The sequence below is a fragment of the Nelumbo lutea genome, chromosome 3 (assembly GCF_056320005.1).
Source record: "Nelumbo lutea isolate HS-2025 chromosome 3, American lotus-T2T, whole genome shotgun sequence".
Taxonomy (NCBI): domain Eukaryota; kingdom Viridiplantae; phylum Streptophyta; class Magnoliopsida; order Proteales; family Nelumbonaceae; genus Nelumbo; species Nelumbo lutea.
This window is the reverse complement of record NC_142686.1, coordinates 24,683,060-24,701,862: the sequence shown is the minus strand read 5'-3', so window position 1 is coordinate 24,701,862 and position 18,803 is coordinate 24,683,060. Positions and strand designations below refer to the sequence as shown.

At 36.1% G+C, this 18,803-nt stretch overlaps 1 protein-coding gene across 2 annotated transcripts; it reads right to left on the bottom strand.

The window, feature by feature from the left end:
• Positions 1-646: 646 nt before the first annotated feature.
• Positions 647-9,916, bottom strand: LOC148863689 (delta(7)-sterol-C5(6)-desaturase-like). 2 transcript variants are annotated; one of them, XM_088978829.1, is made up of 4 exons: positions 9,453-9,903; positions 7,143-7,260; positions 6,955-7,043; positions 647-1,205 (listed from the first exon to the last, which is right to left on the bottom strand). In XM_088978829.1, the coding sequence occupies exons 1-4, from the start codon at positions 9,667-9,669 to the stop codon at positions 913-915; spliced, it is 717 nt and encodes a 238-aa protein (XP_088834955.1). In that variant the 5' UTR covers positions 9,670-9,903; the 3' UTR covers positions 647-912. The 2 variants fall into 2 exon arrangements, with proteins under 2 accessions (XP_088834955.1, XP_088834954.1); XM_088978828.1 differs by having other exon boundaries at positions 6,955-7,260; positions 9,453-9,916.
• Positions 9,917-18,803: the final 8,887 nt, after the last annotated feature.

The window sequence follows — 18,803 nt, the reverse complement described above, 5'->3', positions numbered from 1 at the left end:
AAAAATAATAAACATCTCACTATTACTTGAAAAAAAAAAGAACAAAGAAAAAATATTATATATTTTTTTATTAAATAAAATATATTTTTATTATTTAATATATAGTATCAAATTGGACTTAGACTTACACAGGCCTAAAATTATGACCAAACCCAACTTAATAACGGACCAGGCCAACCCGTCCAACTACCCGGCCCATGAACAGGTATACACTCAACCAAGAAGAGAGTTCATCAACCAACCCCACAAAAAAAGGGCCACCATTAACCTCATCAGTGCCTAGTTGCCTACTGCCTATCTACAGATCAACTCGGTCACATCATTAAAGAGGTCCGCCACCAACCGAATGGTCTCGACAAATATTTTTTGGATTAGATTCTAGTTACTCGAGGGAGGCCGGAGGCGAAGGCTCTAGCCGCTCTTCTAAACGGTTCATTTACATGAATAATTCGGTTACCAACTCCTTAATTGACTTAGACTTTATTGCCAGAGGCGGTGGGAACTGGGAAGACAAGATTTAGAGAAGAAGTTCCAGGGCCAGGGGCATCCCCAATCTTTACATATCTTGGGCTTGATCAGCTTTTCTGTAAAGACTACTCTTTTTACTTTTATCCTACTGCTTGTACTGCTTCCCCTGCACTCGATCTTCTAATAGGGGGCTCTTTATTTCAAGTTTTCGACTGAATCAACACCACCACCATCCAGGTTAATGATCCAAAGAAGAAGGATCAGACAGACAGAAATAGATCAATTTTAGCAGCAACCTAATCATCATAATTTACACACCGACTACACCAGCCTAACCAAATACAAGGGGGAAAGAACCAAACGACAACGCTCATTAGGCAACATAAGCACATTCAAGGCCCCAGGGTCGGCCTGCACCGCAAGTACAAAGGCCACATTACCACATCAAATCATCTTTGCTGAGTCTGACAAAGGATCACGAAGAGTTCCAAACAACCAATCCATCCATATTGTGTAATGGCCATAGTTATGCCGGTATGTAGTGTGGTGAATTGTGTGGTAGCCAGCACCCATGATAGGCCATACGTTGCCATGAATGCAGTCATGAATGTTTGCCGTCCATATAGCCTCAAGGAACAAGAGAACGATGTGAGTTGTGAAATGGGTTGGCACAAGGAAGAGTGATATTACATGCGGAACTGCTTGCAGAATCCCATCCAGTGGATGAAATGCCAAACCTGGGAATAATAACAGGTAAATAAAACATCAAGATAGACTGTAGCTAGCTTCTATCAGAATAATTGAATTTCAAAATGTATAAGATCATGTTACTTCGGTTATAACAAGGTATTCTAACAGTGATAAAGGAGCAAATATATCTGGAATCTGACCCGGATAGCCTTAACCAATAGTAAAATATCTGTTGATTAATAATGTACTTATTACAGTTTTCCATTTCAAATCCTGATTAAATGAAAAGTAACTTTGTGCTGTGTACTGCTGTAGGTGTACTAATTGTGAAACTTCATAAAACTCAAACCAAAAGCATCTAATTTAACTTTTATAGGTCTTTTAAGATGCAGATGCATTGAGAATGCTGCAAAAAGAAAGATCGGAGAAATTGACAACCTTCTTTTTTTTTGGCAATCCAAAATGAAGAGGGTCCAACAAGCTTTTTTTTTTTTTTATGTCAAGGATCATGAAAGATTTCCAAAATTCTCTTTATCTTCAGTTAACACGAGAAGAAGCATACCTTCATACCTGCTGGCCATTATTCACTATGTTTCTGTTACTTTCACTAGCATTACTGATTCATATTCTTCTTACTTCAAGTAAACAATGCACATGATTTTAAGTAAATTTTTACCCTATTTGATGCCAGCTTGTGAAACTGTTAAAAGTAGGTTAACCATTAAAACAGACTTGAGTTCAACTTTATCTTCACTTCTGATTGACCATTAAAGTAGGTTAACCATTCCCTGGCTCACCTTCAAAAGAAAAATGACCAATACTTGAATTTGATGACCATGATTCTGTGGTCTAGTCCCTTTTCCCTATTTGTGTTACAAACTTACAATCAGGTGGTTAATGTGTAAAATGAGTTCATTAATTGCAGCAAATATGTATCATATGGAAACTAATGGGATAGTGTTTTTCATCTCCATGTGCCACACACTTTGTATACTATGCTTCATTAAGAAGTAAGGAGAGGAATAAAGAATGTATAAACTAATTTCACTACATCTAGGAAAATATTAAAGGAAAATTCAAGTTATATCTCAATTATCATCTCCATTCAAGTATTATGGAAACTACTTGGGTTCAGAAGAATTTATTCAAGTTATATCCCATTATGAAGTTGAGAATGAGGGAATATGTGAGATTTTGAGATATGCCCATTAATATGAAACCCCCCTGACCGGTGGATATGCAAATCTTTAACAGGAATGCAACGAGTGTCATTGCCCAATAACACAGAGATGATGTTTAGTAGTAGAACATGGGTGGCACAATTAATTAGTGTTATTGAGAGATTAAGAACAAGGTTCAAAGTATAGACACAGCGAAGGGGTGTATCAGTACTTTGTACCACACTGTTCCTATTTTCTTTTAGTTTGTGTTTTTTTTTTCAAAAATAGGTCAGAGGGTAGGTCTTAGGCCTGCCTACCCCTAAAATGGGTAAAATCCCAAAAGATGTATATTTGTCGTATCACCAATACAGTATGTATTAGCCAATATGACCCAACATGTAACAAAATTTTGAACCTTGATTTAGAAATTTCCATTCTTGTTAGCTTAGATTGGGAAAAGCTGATAGAGGAGACCATGGGAGCAGTAGCATAGGATAGTTTACATTGCTAAATTTCTTTCCTCAGCCCTAGATAGCAATCTTTTGAAGATTAAGTGATTTGGTAGTTAATCTTTTTTTTTCTGATGAATAACTGCAATGCATTGTATTAACATGAGGCATACAAACCCCAAGAAGCAGGTAGCTCTACAATTAGTTTACAACAAGGAGAGGCATTTTTCGAACAATGTTTTAAAAGGCACAGGAAGTGTACGCCTAGAGGGGTGCCTCTAGGAAAGGTGCCCTCAATACACCCTGAGGGACATGATGGAAGCTTTTATGCCTCTGAGGCATGTGCCTTGGGTGCACAAGGCAATAGGCATACCAGAGGCGTACACCTCATGGGTGGAGCTCCCAGACTCCCTTGGTTTCTTCTTCTTCTTCTTCTTCCTCCTCCCCCTCTTGAAGATGTTAACACCTCCTTGTGCTCAAGAGGCTTATGCCTCTTGTGTTCTGAACTATGACTCACGCCTCTAGGTAGTGAAATGCCTTGCATCATGCATCCATGTTTTAAAACATTGGTTTCAAAGTGAAAAAGAACCAATATAACTTACTTCACTGACTGGATTAAGAATTTAAAATACTAGTGTGATGAGGGGTTCACTCTGGAAAACAAAGATCTAGCCACTCTAATCTGGTAGCATAGTCTCCAAGGGCAGTAGATTTCCTTGCCTTCATCTAACTTATTACTACCGAGGAGCCTGCATCAACCTAGACCCATGACAAGTCACAAGTGACAACCCAATAGAAACTGAAAGCATAAGCGGCTAAGCCCCCTGAGTTATGGAAAAGAAATCCACTTCTATTAAAGGGCCATTACCCAATATTGGCCTCAATATATCCAGGATCTAGCCATGCTCGTCAGTCCAAGATTTTACCATTGCACTGAGAAATGACCCTGTTGAACCCTTAAAATCCAACTAAAACTCAAATCTTCCAAGATAGCTGCCATCTAATAATTTTTACACACACCCCAACAACTTAAGGACCCAGGTTGCCAAGAATATAGCCATCTAGATAAGTCACTAGAGAGCTTCATCACACCAGAGAAGGGGAACTCAGATAGAATGATATGGGTGTTGTGGTAAGAGCAGTTTCCTTCTCCATCTCTGTATGTTTTGGTGTGTGTGAGAGAGAGAGAGAGAGGAGTAAGGTGATTTACAAGAGAGAAGCAAAATCCAACACCCCATGACTTCCAGGAGCACATTTTAGGGAATTTCTGCTCTAAAACATTTTTTGGGAAATTTCTGCCCGGAACTTTCCGAATGCAAGTATCCAACTTTCCGAATTTCTGCTCTGCACTAACCAAACTTCTTCTGACTAGGGATTGCACCCTCAAAATAGCATCCTGGAACTTTATGAGATTAAGGTGGTATTTGGAAGCCTGAAATGTGATACCTCTGAAATCTATAGGTCTTAGTGAAACAAGAGCTTATTTTGGAGTTGGTTATCAGAATGGCCATCGTAAATTCTTCTCTTTAAACATGGGTACGAAGTTTTTTTTTTTTTTTGTTTGAGAGAGAAAGAGAGAGAGAAAGCAACATGGGTAAGAGGTATTTTTGCCACTGAAAAGCACCTAATATGCACCAACAATACAAGTGATATGGTGATCCAATCACTTATTAATCAGAACAAAATGTCAGATATAAGTGGGCCTTTCAGATGTTTTTATTTTGGAGAAAAAGTTAACTGATTATAATATTATATTAAAAAAGAAGTCAGGTACACGAGGAAATGTGCATGCTACAGCTGAACCAACAAGAGGAAATTACAGGGGCAGATTTCTTTCACTGTACATGATTTCCCTGAAGGTACCCAATTTAGCTAAACCATCAGCTGTAGTATTTAATTCTCTGGAAATCCAGATTAAATTTACAGTCATGATGTCCAGAATATCTCTGGCTTCGGTCAAGTAATGAGCTAGCCTCCAAGGGCCTCCCTCCTTCTCCCCTAATCATCTTATTGTATTTGCAGAGTCTCCTTTAATGGTTAGAGCAGACCAGCCCTTCTCTTTAGCAATTCAAAGACCTGTGAGTGCAGCCAGGATTTCTGCTTTTGAAGAATCAGCCACCCTGACTGTGCCTTTCAGATGTTTAATCAAAAATACTGAATGAGGAATGACCACTCATCTGATTAGTTTCAGATATAAGTGTCAATGTTTTTTATTTATAAATGACACCTAGACACATTCTTTATGATAGAATCTACCATCATCTGTCTGAAATATCTCCAGATACTTCACCAAGCGGATGATTTTGATGTAACAACTCAATTGCAACCTGAAATATTACTTTTCTTTTTCTGGAGTATCTTAAATTACCCTCTTACCAAATCTACCAAAACACTGCATGAGATAAGCATAAAAACCTGCCCTGAGAATGGGTTGGAGGGGGGAGGGCTAGAGATATCTTTATGACATAGAAAAACTACATAAAGCTCTCATCACTTTATCACAAATATTCCATGGAAGGCAGCTTTGGAAAATGTGGAATGCAATTTCATTAAAGCATACAGAAATTTCTGATTTAAGAGATAAATCTAATACATATGGAAGGAACATAGAAAGATGATGCTTGTGTTGAAATAAACCTTACAGAGTAAAATTGACGTTCAATTTTTACCCATTTTTGTTTTGTTTCATTTGGTTGCGGCAGAAAAAGAAAATATAGATAGGTTTCATATGTGGGTTCCACCTGCAGGTCCCTTGTATGAACCCCACATGTTGGCCCCATGCATGGGGCCATCATAAGTAAAAGTATACAAGAGGTAAGAAAGAATTAAAGTCTCAGCACCAAACAAAGTTACATTGGAAACAGAGCATGAGCAATAAAAGAAATTGCATGATTATCTCAAAAGTACTGACTTTTTTTTTGTACTAAAACACCTATACATGTCCTACACATTAGGAGTATTTGGATCTTCTTATCGTTGGTTACCATATAGAGCATGTGGAAGGAAAGGGTCAAATAGCCAAAGGCAAATCTAATTCTATAGACATCACAAAAGAAAAAAAAATAGTGGGGTAATAATAGATAATAGAATCATCTGGAGCCCATTGCAAATGAACTCGAAGTAGTAAACTAATACCGCTTAGTTTTTAGATTGGAACTCCATTGTCTATGGGTATCTGCAGAACTCTTGAAGTACATGACCAAATCAAGTCCATGGTGGTTTCTAAGAAAACTATACGTTGATCAGTTTTTATTATTTGTATGTATGATTGTGTGTATGTGTGTATAGTAAATTTTCTTCAATAATGAAATGTACCTATGGTAGTATTTACATGGATTACAGCAGGTAAGCTGGCATCAGCTACCTAATCCCTTTATGCTTATTAAAGCCCCTTACATGATTTCCTCCCAAAACAAGGCATCCCCATTTACTCCTTGTCTTGCAAGTCTGCTACAGTATTAGCTGTTTTATTGACCCAATTGCAGTCCACACCTAACCAATTGTTAACCTCTCTCACCACATGTTGATGCTGTCATGTTCCTTGGCCTCCTGCTTTAGTTCATTTCTTCCTTTACCATTTTAACCTTCCTATTATAACAAAGGTTTTAGTTAATATCATGGACAATGGGCAAAATCATGTTGCCAATATCTAAACCAGACCGACTCTAAAAAGGCCAATACCCACTGTTGGTCCCAGCTATCTGGGGTATTCGTTGCACAAAGTGGCAGCCCCCAGGCTCGAATCAGCATTCTCATGCTTTTCAGCCTGAGATTTTAGCATCACCAAGTAATGACCCCTACCTAAACTGGACTCTTGATTGCGGAAATTGGGAAGTTGGACCTTGATAAAAGAGTGGTGGCATCCTGATGTGTATCACATAAAGAGTACTAGTCATGTTGGTCTGGCCTATTGGCTATCCAGAGTTGTCAAGTCACATAAAACAGCTTGATAACGCCAATAATCATTTCATAGATTCCGAGAAGTGACAAAAGTAATCATGAGGACTTTTGGCCTTATGTACAGGCTTAAAATGCACAAAAAAAATTAGTCCAATGCTTAGAAACAGCATTGAAGACATGTTAACTTTTACATGAATAGACACAAGTAACATATGATTCAAAATTTCTTCATTTAGCCTGCAACGAATATTTAATGCCAATAGAATAAGATACAGAGTAAAAGTTACCTGCAAATGGAGAAAGTGTGTTCTGCTTGTTGTAGATGTGATGTGTTGCATGAAGATACTTGTACAGAGGTTTTATGTCGTGCAACTCTCTATGCATCCAGTAAATCCCAAATTCAACAATTGCTAAATGTACTACCAAATACACAAGGTAACCAGACCATCCAATATCATTTATTCTAGAAAAACACCTTGTCCAGCCATTCTCAACCATGTACTCTGAAAGTGTTGGAAGAGCAGAATACCATGGCATGGCCTTCATTGCAACAAATGTTTGCAAAAACATGGCCTTGTTTGAAGGGATGGCATCTGTAGAAACAGCATTAAACCAGAACTTCGAAATGTCAACTTGAAATTTCTAAAAAGAGAGCATATTTCAATACTCAAAATATCAGTATATAGTGAAGTATGACTTGAACCTTAACTCCAATTAAATTTTTTCGTTTTCTTCCTTTTAGGTTGGAAGTTTTTCATCCAGATAGACACAAAAAAGATCCCATGAATAAAAATGTAAAGATATCAATGTACCAATGAAGCCACATTCCAAAATCCAGTGTCAATCTGTTATAAAAGGTACAAATTTTCATGAAACTGTGTAGTCCAAGTGAGAATTGGGAAAGAAAAGGAACTCATGCATAATTTACAGCATGAACCAAATGAATAGAAATCCTCTGCATGCTTTAATCCTTTTGAGATGTATAATTTATGAGCTATTATCAAATTTAAGGATGAAGAGGAAAAATGTAAGACTAAACGTACACTAGCAAATGTAGTTCATTAGTGTTCCATTGTGTAATTAAAATATCCACTTAAAGTTCAGAAATGTAAGTAACCAAGAAAACATGTCTCAGGCTTATTAACAGTCAACCATATGATATTTGCCTGAGGTCAATATCAATGTTCTGTACCCTAGTAATTCTGCAGACACTCATCCATTGAAATATGAAGCTATTTAAATATGGAATTTGTCAATTTGACAAATAACAATGACCAATCTATGATACCTAGATCTTTCATTTTGCCTCAAGGTCTCTGTGTTGACATTGGGCATGGGATATGTAAAGATCTTCCAAATTCCTAACTTTTTTTTTTGTTCTGAGTTTTTCTGGATTCGTAATGTGCCCACATGCACCCAACAATAACAGTACAGTTATTGATACAAGGTACTGCAATTTCATCTTAAAACTTGCTATGAAGTGCCTAATATCTGTAAACCAACGCAGTGCATACTTTATGTGCTTTATTACATTTTAAGCGTATTATTATCAGTAGAAGCTCATTATTGTATTCTTTTTACTGTTAATGTTCTCTTCTTGGGTGTCAATAATGAAATACATCTACATTAGTAAATAGGAAAATGCAAAGATGGTTCTAATCCACAATTTTAAGTTGATCTATAGCATCGAAGCTATCCAAATGTGTCTCATGGTCTGTGTTTTCAGTACATCAACTCAAAACACATTTTATTGTTTTAGATGCTCAGGCATCCCAAATTCCAAAACGATGCTTATCAGGACCAGCCTAGCACCATCCTATTAAATACAGCTTAAAAGAAATCCATAGAAGATGAGCCTCAAGTCCCAATGATGGGGGAAGCTAGAATGCTCTGAATATGTATAATAAGATCTAAATAGATTATCTAGTGGAGCCAAAATTAGTAAATCACGGTGGCAACAAAGAAAAAAAGTCCTATTACATCAATTACAACAAGCAACTTGCAAGGTAAGTTTCAACAACCACTGATTCACCAAACCAAAAACGTTGCGTTGTGATGGTATCACATTGGTCATAAGCAAATATTCAAGAGTAGGACTCTAAATCACTTGATCCATCAGGCTAGACAAGTCCTGTGATCCTATCAAATAGTGCCAAACGGAAATTCAAAGCAGAGGACAGACTGCATAGTCATTTATGTAACCATGCCAGAAATTCAAAGAAAAGGAATGAATTCACTGATTGTGGAAAAGTTGTAACGCCATTGAGATAACAAACTCATCACGTGATCCAGATAGTTCATGTGGAACAAGCCTTGTGCGTAAATCCAAGAAATCACATGGAATTCCAACTTCCAAAAGTCACTAAACAATGAACTCTAGAGTGATCCACACGGAGAGGCAGAGCTACATGCCGGCTGTCAGATGCGGAGATGACTATATTGGGAATCATGACTTTTCAACATTGTTGTATCACTTACCATCTTCTCCTTGTCGGGAAAAAAAATAAAAGCATAGTCCTCAATCAGAAAACAAAAAGAAAAGAGCAAAAATGAAGGTACAAATAAGACCATAGAGGTCAAGCATCCAGAGAAGAAATTAGATCAGAACTTCGAGTATAGCAGTAGAAGAGAACTAGAAGAGAATAACAAACAGCTAGAAGAGAATATTCAAGGAGCTCATCCTTTCCAATACAACAAAGATTAACAGAGACATAAAAAGATCGAAGAGAGAAGTCTTTCGATGATAAAATCAAGGGAAGAAAAAAGAAAATAAAAAATGTGATACCTTTAGGAAGATAAACATTTCGCTTCCAGTAGTAGATATAGAAGCACCATAGAAATCCAGAGATGAAATAAATGGCCGTTGCTCCAATGTAATTCCGAATCCACGTTTGGAGGAAGTGAGGGAGCAGTTTCCAGAGATTCTCCGGCAAAAAGCTGCCAAGAACAATACGGTTGTAAAAGTTGGTTTCGTCCACGAAAAGCTGCAAATAATCTTCCATTCTTATCAGAAAAATCGAGCCAGATTCCGGCGACTATAGCCGGAATATATGAACGGAGATTCCAATGAAAGAAAGAGAATGAATACAAAGAGAGTAAAGCTGGAAGCATGGAACGAGTGGAAAAGTGAGTATCACAGAGATTCGGGAGCAAAGAACGTGCGAAGTAAAACTGTAAAAAGGTGGAGAGGATGCCAGCACCGTTTACAGAGATAATCGTATCGACAGGACAGAGACAAGTATCAACCAAGAGCAGTAACTGGGGGTTGGATTTTGTTCATTGATTTTCTCAGGACCAAATTAGCCTCCTTTGTTATCGTAATTTACGAAATTTACGAAGAACTGTTCATGGGTCGGGTAGCCCGATGGCCCGCCCCGGACCGGCTCGCACTCCGGTCGGGCTTGGTCATGTAATTAGGCTGACCTTGGACCTAATACAGTAAGTCCGACTGTGTTATGGACCGAGTTCGAGATTTGTCAAAAAAATCCCGGTCCAAGTCTGACCCGGCCTGACTCAGTATTATATATTTTATAAAATACATAATATGTATATAAAATATATAAATAATATAATATTTATTGAAATATATATATATTTATAATTTAATATATACATTTTTTTTATTTTTTTCTTTATAGTTTCCTTATCACTCTCTCTCTATATTCCGCCGCTTCAGTAATAGTAGCATGGGCTAAATTTTGGACTCGGGCCCAGGCCTGGGCTTTGGGCTTTTTATGAGAATCGGACTCGGGCCCAAATTGTAAGCCCAATGGTCAGGCCGGACTCGAACTCGGACCTTAAAAGAATCTGTTAATACAGAATGAAAACCCGGCCCAAACAGATCTAGTCACGGGGGCTCTTCACGCAAATCACGTTAACCTAGCAAGTTAGCAGTTAACAGAGACTTTATCTAAACCGTAATAATGCCGAATGCATGGTTGGAGTTGGAGATACAAACGTATCAGGCTATAATTTCAGAATTATACTTCTCAGAAATTTTTTGCATCGCTTAATTAGCAAAATTTAAAAAATATTAATTAATACAGATATTTTATTAAATTTTGTATCAACTATAAAGTATTTCTTTACAAAAATGTGAGTTGAACCACGATGCATTTATTAATATTGATTGATTATTAAATTTATATCTCAATCAATTACATTTAACGCATGATGCATTGGATGTACCATGAATTTTTTCGAAAAATGTTCATATTAGAATGTAAAATCACTGGGCACATTATATATCTTTTTAAATAAATACATCACTATCATTATGTTTGGTTTGAAAGAAATGATAGGAAAAAGAAAGAGAAAACTGAAAAACTTATACAAGATTTGCTGAAGTTTCCCTTCCTTTTCCTACTTTTTACTTCAAACAAAAAACTGAGCCTATCATTTGCTTTTTGCTTTGGTGGCACAGGGCACATTTCACACTTTGATGGAGAGTGAGAAATTATATTCACTATAATCAATAATAATAAGTGGTTTTATCTTCCAAGGTGGTGTTGGGTAAGGAAGGGGATGTATTCAAGTAACCCCATTTAGTTCTTTATTTATCTTTTTAATTAAAAGAATATTGGCTTCAATTACTCTTTTCATCCACGCCTACACAAGTGTCTAGAAACAAGCTAGCATTGTAGGTGTTGGAATGGGCAGAGTCATAGTTGAACCCAATCCCCAAATCATGCACACGGCTAGACGTGGGACCTGGCAATTGAGTTGAGTGGTTTGGGTTAAGATACTTCGGGTTGATTTTGGATTAGATTGATTTTGGGTTGGGTTATCAAATGCTAGATCTATGGATCAATTCGGGTCATCCTAAAAAAATAAATAAAAATTATATGAAAAATGTCAAAATTAACCTTAAAATTCCAAATATAAAATAAAAAAACTTGAACATTTAACAATTTAAAGAGTAAACAATAAAGAGCAAAGACTAAATAGAAAGAATTAAAGAGTGAAAACTTCTAACAATGCATAAATAGTCTCAATTAGACTTGACAATCGGGTCAACGGGTTGACCCATGACCCAATCCAACCCAACCTAGCTTTTTCCGGGTTGAGTCATTCTCACATTCAGGTAGGTAAATATGAGGCCCTAACCCTGTTTTTTCGGGTTGGATTGGGTTGGATTCGCGGGTTGGGTCAACTTTTTGCCAGGTCTACACACGTCACATACCTTTCACCCCACAATTTCATTGCACAAACAATCTGCAGATTGATGGTTCATTTGATCCTCAAACAGGGCATGCAGGACGAGCATTCATTCTCAAACACACCATAGGTGAAACCATTGCTGAAGGCAAGGCTTGTTGGGCAACTTCAAGTTATGATCCGGAGTAAGAGCTCTACTAACAGGGTTGGAAGTAGTTATAAATATATACCTACAAACTTGTGTAGGTACATAGTGCTCACTCAGTCCTTCAGAGTCCAAAAGACACTGAATCGATAACATATGGACGTCTGCAATTAGTCTTTAGTTTGCCAGTCACTTGCGATGAATTCATAACGCACCACATGTTTGTAACAAACTCACAGTGCATCATACGTTCGTGATGGACTCACGCTTAACCTGAGCCTAAAATATGTTCTAGTTAGACCCATGATGAGTTTTATGAGTTTTGTCCCACGATGAACCTTGGACGCATACGACCTTGCGATAAACCTACGACACAGTCCTGTGATGAACTTCGGAGATATGCAGGTATGTGACGAACCCAAGACCATTATAGAAATATGAATCACATTTCATTTAAAAAATTAATTGTGATAAATAAGAATTGTTTTTATTAATGATGAAAATATAATACAAAAAATAGAAGAAAAATAGAATTAATATCTAACTTCTGACCTCTCTAACCAGTTTAAAATGTTTGATGGTTCAATTAGATGGGTCACCATAACGTTGGGAACATCAATAGTTTTTTTTTTTTGCAAGCAAACTTGCTTTTAACCAGCCATTTTTACCATGGTATAAAAGACAAATAAAAAGCCAATGTTTCAAAAATCAGTTGGAACTATATTCCTCCTAATCAAACAAGTCAGTTTGTGGTGTCATACATTAAATAATAAAAATATAAATATAAAAATCTTTATAAATTTGTAGAAATTTGAGCATTTTAGTATTATTTATTCATCATATTAAACAAAATTATTTTAAAAAATAAAAATTATTGTTATCAATGATGAAAATGACAAAAAAAAAAAGAAAATGAATGTCTTTAACCGTGGCCCATTGATTTGGCCAAATAGGTCAGCAATCCAACCAATAAGATCACATTTGTTGACCTAGTCAATGTCACTTTGCAAAAAATGTGGCTTAGGTTGAAACATACTTAGAAATTTCTCACAATAACAAGTGAATCAATTTGGATCTTCATTTCAACTATAAGTTAAGACATCTATATATAAACTACAAGAAGATTTGAAGTTAGGTCGCTAGGTTGCAATAAGGAAATTAAAATGCACTAATACACCATACTTTGATTACTTGTATTCACGTTACATGGGTTCCTATAATTAAGAAAACTAAAATTATCATCTATCATCATCATTTGAAATTGTGACGTACAATGCACATGCATATTTATTAATTATTAAAAAACATAATAATTATCCATAATTACATCTAAATAATAATTAATATTCAAATAAAATTGTCAGAAATTTCATGTCAGACCTTTTGTTTTCTCGTTTTGTTTGCAATTTTATAATCACTAGGGCTTTCATCAGAAACTTAGATCTGAATCCAATTGAAGTGACATAACTTCATTAATAACAAGGTCGCCTATCCCCCAAACCCATAAACCCCCACAGTGAAGGTAAGATTCCATCCTACTTCTAGAGGCATAAATTTTCACAGTTTGTACCACTTGATTCAAAGAATCATAGAAGGCATGTCTTACAAGTAGGGGTGTTAATGGACCAGGTCTGGATTTGACACTGTCCCAATCAAAATCAATTTAAATGGAATGGAAGGACCAATAAGACATATTGAATTGGAAATTTGGAACAGCCCAGACTTAATGGTCCAAAGTATTTATCGGATACAACCGGATGTGGTCCATTTGCAATGAATTTATATTGCTGAATTGAATCGGGTTGATCCAATATCCGATCCACACAAGATAAGAGTATTACAATTGTCAATGAACCAAATTTGGATTGGACCCAATCTAAATTAAAATCAATTTGAACAATTTAAACAATCCATGCATTGAAATGGGCAGAATGGTCCAAAGTATTCGTCAGATTAAATTAAATCTGACCCATCTGTAATAGACTCATTGTGGACCGGGTCGAATTGGACCAATAATAGGCCCACTGATAGCGCTACTTAACCTCCTAGTTTCTACCATATTTATACAATAGATCAGATCATCTTCAACAATAAGTACATTTTGGATTCAATTAGGCTTCGTGAGAATCGACTGACACTTACCACACCTGTCAAGATCAAGAAGGATATCATATCAAGATGGCGCTTTCACGCTTTGTAAATAACTGGATGTAGAGAGAATCCCCACCACCTTGACTTTTTAGCAAATATCATTTTCACAAAACTGATCGATCGAGGCAGCAGGAATTCAAATCCAATTCCGCTCCACAATGTAAAGAATAAACATGTGGTTGTAACTTTTGAGCTGTCACTTGTCCCCGCCTTGCTGGACTTCTTTTCAATTGGGTATTTAAAATGAATTAATCTCGTTCTCCATTATTTAAATTTAATAAGCTAAGCTTCTGTAGTTCCTTTAAAACAACAAAAAAATTTCATAACAGTTAATTTTCGTTATCTCTCACTCTCTTCTTGGCTAACGAATTTTCGTTAATCCATGCATATTAAGGAACAAATAGTGGCTGTTGGTAAGTTGAGAGTGTTCATAGACTTAACACGTTAATCCATGGTTTTTAAAATCGACCCGAAACTGAACCGGTCAGGGTCCGGTTATAAAGTAGAACGGTCGGCCTATTCTGATAAAAATAAATAAATAAATAAATAAAAATGGTCAAAACCATTCAAATGGTTAATTGCTCGGGTCAGCAATTTGTTGATCAAAATCAACGTTTTTTTTTAGAAAATCTAGTTTTGGGGAAAACCAAAACCAGTCACTTGAACGATTCCCAATTTTTCCAGTCCGATCGTTTGGTCTAGTCCAGTTTTGAAAACCATGCGTTAACCCATTCATACGCATGTTTAACTTTTTGGTGATGCAATTATTCTTTTACTTAGGGGTGAGCAAAAAAACCGTAAAAACCGAACCGAAAAATCGATTAACTAAACCGATCAGTTTGATTTCGATTAGATGTTTTCAAAAAATCAAAAGTTACGGATCGATTTCGGTTAACCATTTAAAAATCAGCGATTAACTGAACGGACCAATATATATTAATATTATATTTTATTTTTTAAAAATCAAATAAAAACGTTCAACAGTTTGAGAATGTTTAGACTGCTGAACTGAGAGTTGAGATAGGTCCGCCAATCTGGCACCCGCTAGCTGCCAGTCTAAGTCGTCTAGCAGACTAACACTCGTTAGCCGCTGCACAATCCTTCTTTTTCTTTCCCTCTCTCTCTCGAACTCTCACTCCCTCTCTCTTTCTCGCCTCTCAGTCTCTCTCTCTCTCTCTCTCGCCTCTTGGACTCTCTCTGGTTTTGGCCTTTGGCTCTCCGCCCTCCGAACGATTCACTGACGGCCTCTGACACTAGCAATTCATGACACTGGAGGCTCGGCCTGCAGGTTAGAGGCTAATGCATCTTAGTGATGCTGGCGATCCCAATTACCGTGTTTTTCCTTTTTTTTTTCTTAATTTTAAGGGTATAAAAAAATCAAAAAATCAAATCATGGTTAATCGATTGTATCAATTCAATTTCGATTCGGTTGAATATAAAAACCAAACCTATTGGTTCGATCCAGAAAATTACCCCACAATTCGCTTAATCGAAGCGTAAGCACCCCTACTTTAACTCCACTCACATGGTAATATGTTATGTTTATAATTATTCTCAACGGCCTAAGCCGTTGGCCCCCAACAGCCAAGGCTTTTGGATCAACCAGGACCACTCACCACTCAGTAACTCACGTGGCCCACGGTTTAACTGAGGGGTGGAAAATGGGTGGAATGGTTTGGTGCGGATTGACTGTCAGTCCATCCATTAATTGCCCACAACCCACTAGTGACCCATTATAACTGTTGTTAATAGGTTATAACCCATCCTGACTTTCATCACCTGTTTATCCAAAATGTGTTTCAGTCAAAAATCAGAAATTTTAAAAGATACATTAATTGATGAAAATTACAAAAAATATATAAAATGATAATATATATATATTTAAACCAGATTTTAGAAAATTGCATAAAATAATAAAAATTGAAAAAATTATACATTTCAAGTAAAAAAGGGAGACTTATTGATGATGTTTGTCCTTCATGCCAAGGCGAACCAGAAAGCAATTCTCATTTATTTTTTATTTTTCCTTTTACTCGTGCTGTTTGGGACCTTTTGTCTTGACTTTCAATTTTGGTATTAAATTTGGGTGGTTTTATGAATGAGAGAATTTTTGCCAACTCTGAGAAATACTGCCCTTGGGGTTTTGAATATGGTTAATAAAACCTATAATTCATGTAAACAGGATGAAAGTAATAATTCTTTAAGAATTTGCAATACTACCCTGTTATCTCAACAATTCCTTCCATAGTTTTTCTTGTTTGTGACGGAGGTATGAATCACAAAATTAGGGACAATGGCTTCTGATTTTTATCTAATAATAAGCAATTTTTGGTGGCTGCAAGAGGGGAATTAGGCGAGATCCAGGATACTTTCGAAGCGGAATTTGGAGCATTTTATCAATTATCATGTTTTTCTTAGGCTATGTTTTATTTGAAAGAAAATGTAGGGAAAGGAAGAGAAAGGTGTCAAAACGTATACAAGGTTTATAAGGGTTTCTTTACCTTTCTTTTCCTTTTCCTGCTTTTTCCTTCAAACCATACATAGTCTTAACGAGGCATCAGAATCTGAATTCCACGTCAGTGGTGTTTGCCTGTATTAATCTAGTGAATGCTTGTAATGGAAAGGAGGATTAAGTTATGTGGCCTTTTTTGGAGTGGGTAGACAATTTTTGAATTAAGGGTCTGTTTGGTTTGCAGTATCAAAATCTTTGGGAATGGGAATGGGAATTTGAATGGTCTATTCTCAGTCTATTTTGTTCAGACAGTAATGATAATTGAAATAAGCAGGAATGGGATTGCATTTCCAAGGGCGGAATAGGAAATGACCATTCCTTGAAATGGGGAAAATACCATTCCGGGCAGAAATGGGAATAGGATTTTAATTCTGCCCAACCAAACAGTTAAAATCATAATAGCCCATTCCGGTTCTAGTTCTAGATCTCTATTCCTGCTATTACCAAAAAAAGATCTCTATTTGGTAATACTGATGGTGATAGATTGTTATGTTGCCATTCTCCACCGGTTTGGTTAGATCCAGTTATTTATAATTTAATAGTAGTTTTTTAATTATAAAAAAGTCTGACTCTGACGGTACTATTTTCAACCGAACTGGATATGAAACTGTTTTGGGGATCAGTTCCTGGGTCAAATGGTCCGATTATCCAATTTTGAACAAATAGTCTATTCTGATTTAAAAAAATAAAAACAATTAAAATAAAATGGTCAAAACTGTTGTCCAGATTGATGGTTTGACCACCTGTGTTATTGGGTCGCTGACTAAATCATCAATTTTTGGCCCAGGAACAGTTTTAGGGTGAAACGGAACCGGAACCGGTTCCCGTGTCAACCGGTCTGACCATTTGGTCTGGTCCAGTTTTCAAAACCATGTTTTCAACATATAGATAGGAAAATAATTAAATAGATAATAGATAATTATATGATATTAAAAATTATAAAAAAAGCTTCTCTTATTTTCCAACAGTACATCCTGTCATAGTTAATCTGGAAAACAGTTTTATTAATCAACGCTTTAAATTTCCTTACTGCAGAGAAAAAATGAGGTTTCAACCCTAGAACAGCTTTGGAAATGCTTTCCACTAGACATCCAAATGATTTGATATCAATGAGCAAGCCAGGAAAACTTGAGCAATTCATATTTCAGAAAGAACCAAGCTTATAGCATATTGAAATCGCACAAAACTCACTCGTGATTTGTTCTTTTCTTCTAAATATCAATTAAATGTGATTTTTCTTATTATTTTTTTTCTTCCAAACAGCAGCTAAAAGGTATATTTTTTTGTGGCCTCATACGGAAATGATACTTCTACATCTTAAAAACCAGTCCGGATCTCCTGCCCACGAGAACCTTGTCCACATCTACCCACAACATACTATCTCCCGTGAATTGAGAACATATCCCCCTGCATAATACTATGCAGAGGATGAAATGTTCTCCATGTATAATTGTGATAAACGTGGGCAGAATTCTCATGAGCAGGAGATCCGGACTCCTTAAAAACTGTTACATGTCTATTTTTGTTGATAAGCATGAATCAAATGAATTTTTTCTTTTTCAAATCAGGTTTCAAGGCCTAGTTTGTTTGTAATGCAATTTCATTTGTATTAGTGCAAAAGTATGAGTACAAATGAATTAGAATGTAAATTCTGTTTTTTTTTTTATTAAATTAAGTTTTACTTTGTTTTTTTGTTTACAATCTAAAAGATGACAGATTGGGAAAATTCTATAAACAGTAGCCTTTATGGGAAAATTCAATTATTAATTAATATCTGCCAATTTACCAAAGGCATGCGGATATATATATATATATATATATATATATATATATATATATATATATATATATACCAAAGGCATGCGGATAAATATAAACTTATATACCATTTCATTCAATTATTAATACCATTCACTCGTATTGAAACATCTCCTATCTTATACTGTTCATCTATCTTTTTTTTTGCATGTACAATACTATAAAATTAAAGTCAATTATCCTACTTTGCAACTTGGATCGGGTTGGGCTGGGAATAAGTTAAATTTTTAATGGGCCGGAACCCTAACTCAAACGCAATGTAGTCAAACTTTCTACGTATGGTCTTCCGCATGTTTTAAGCATGGAAATAACCCATTTCGTGCCGGTAATGGGTGCAGCCAGGTTAAATGCCA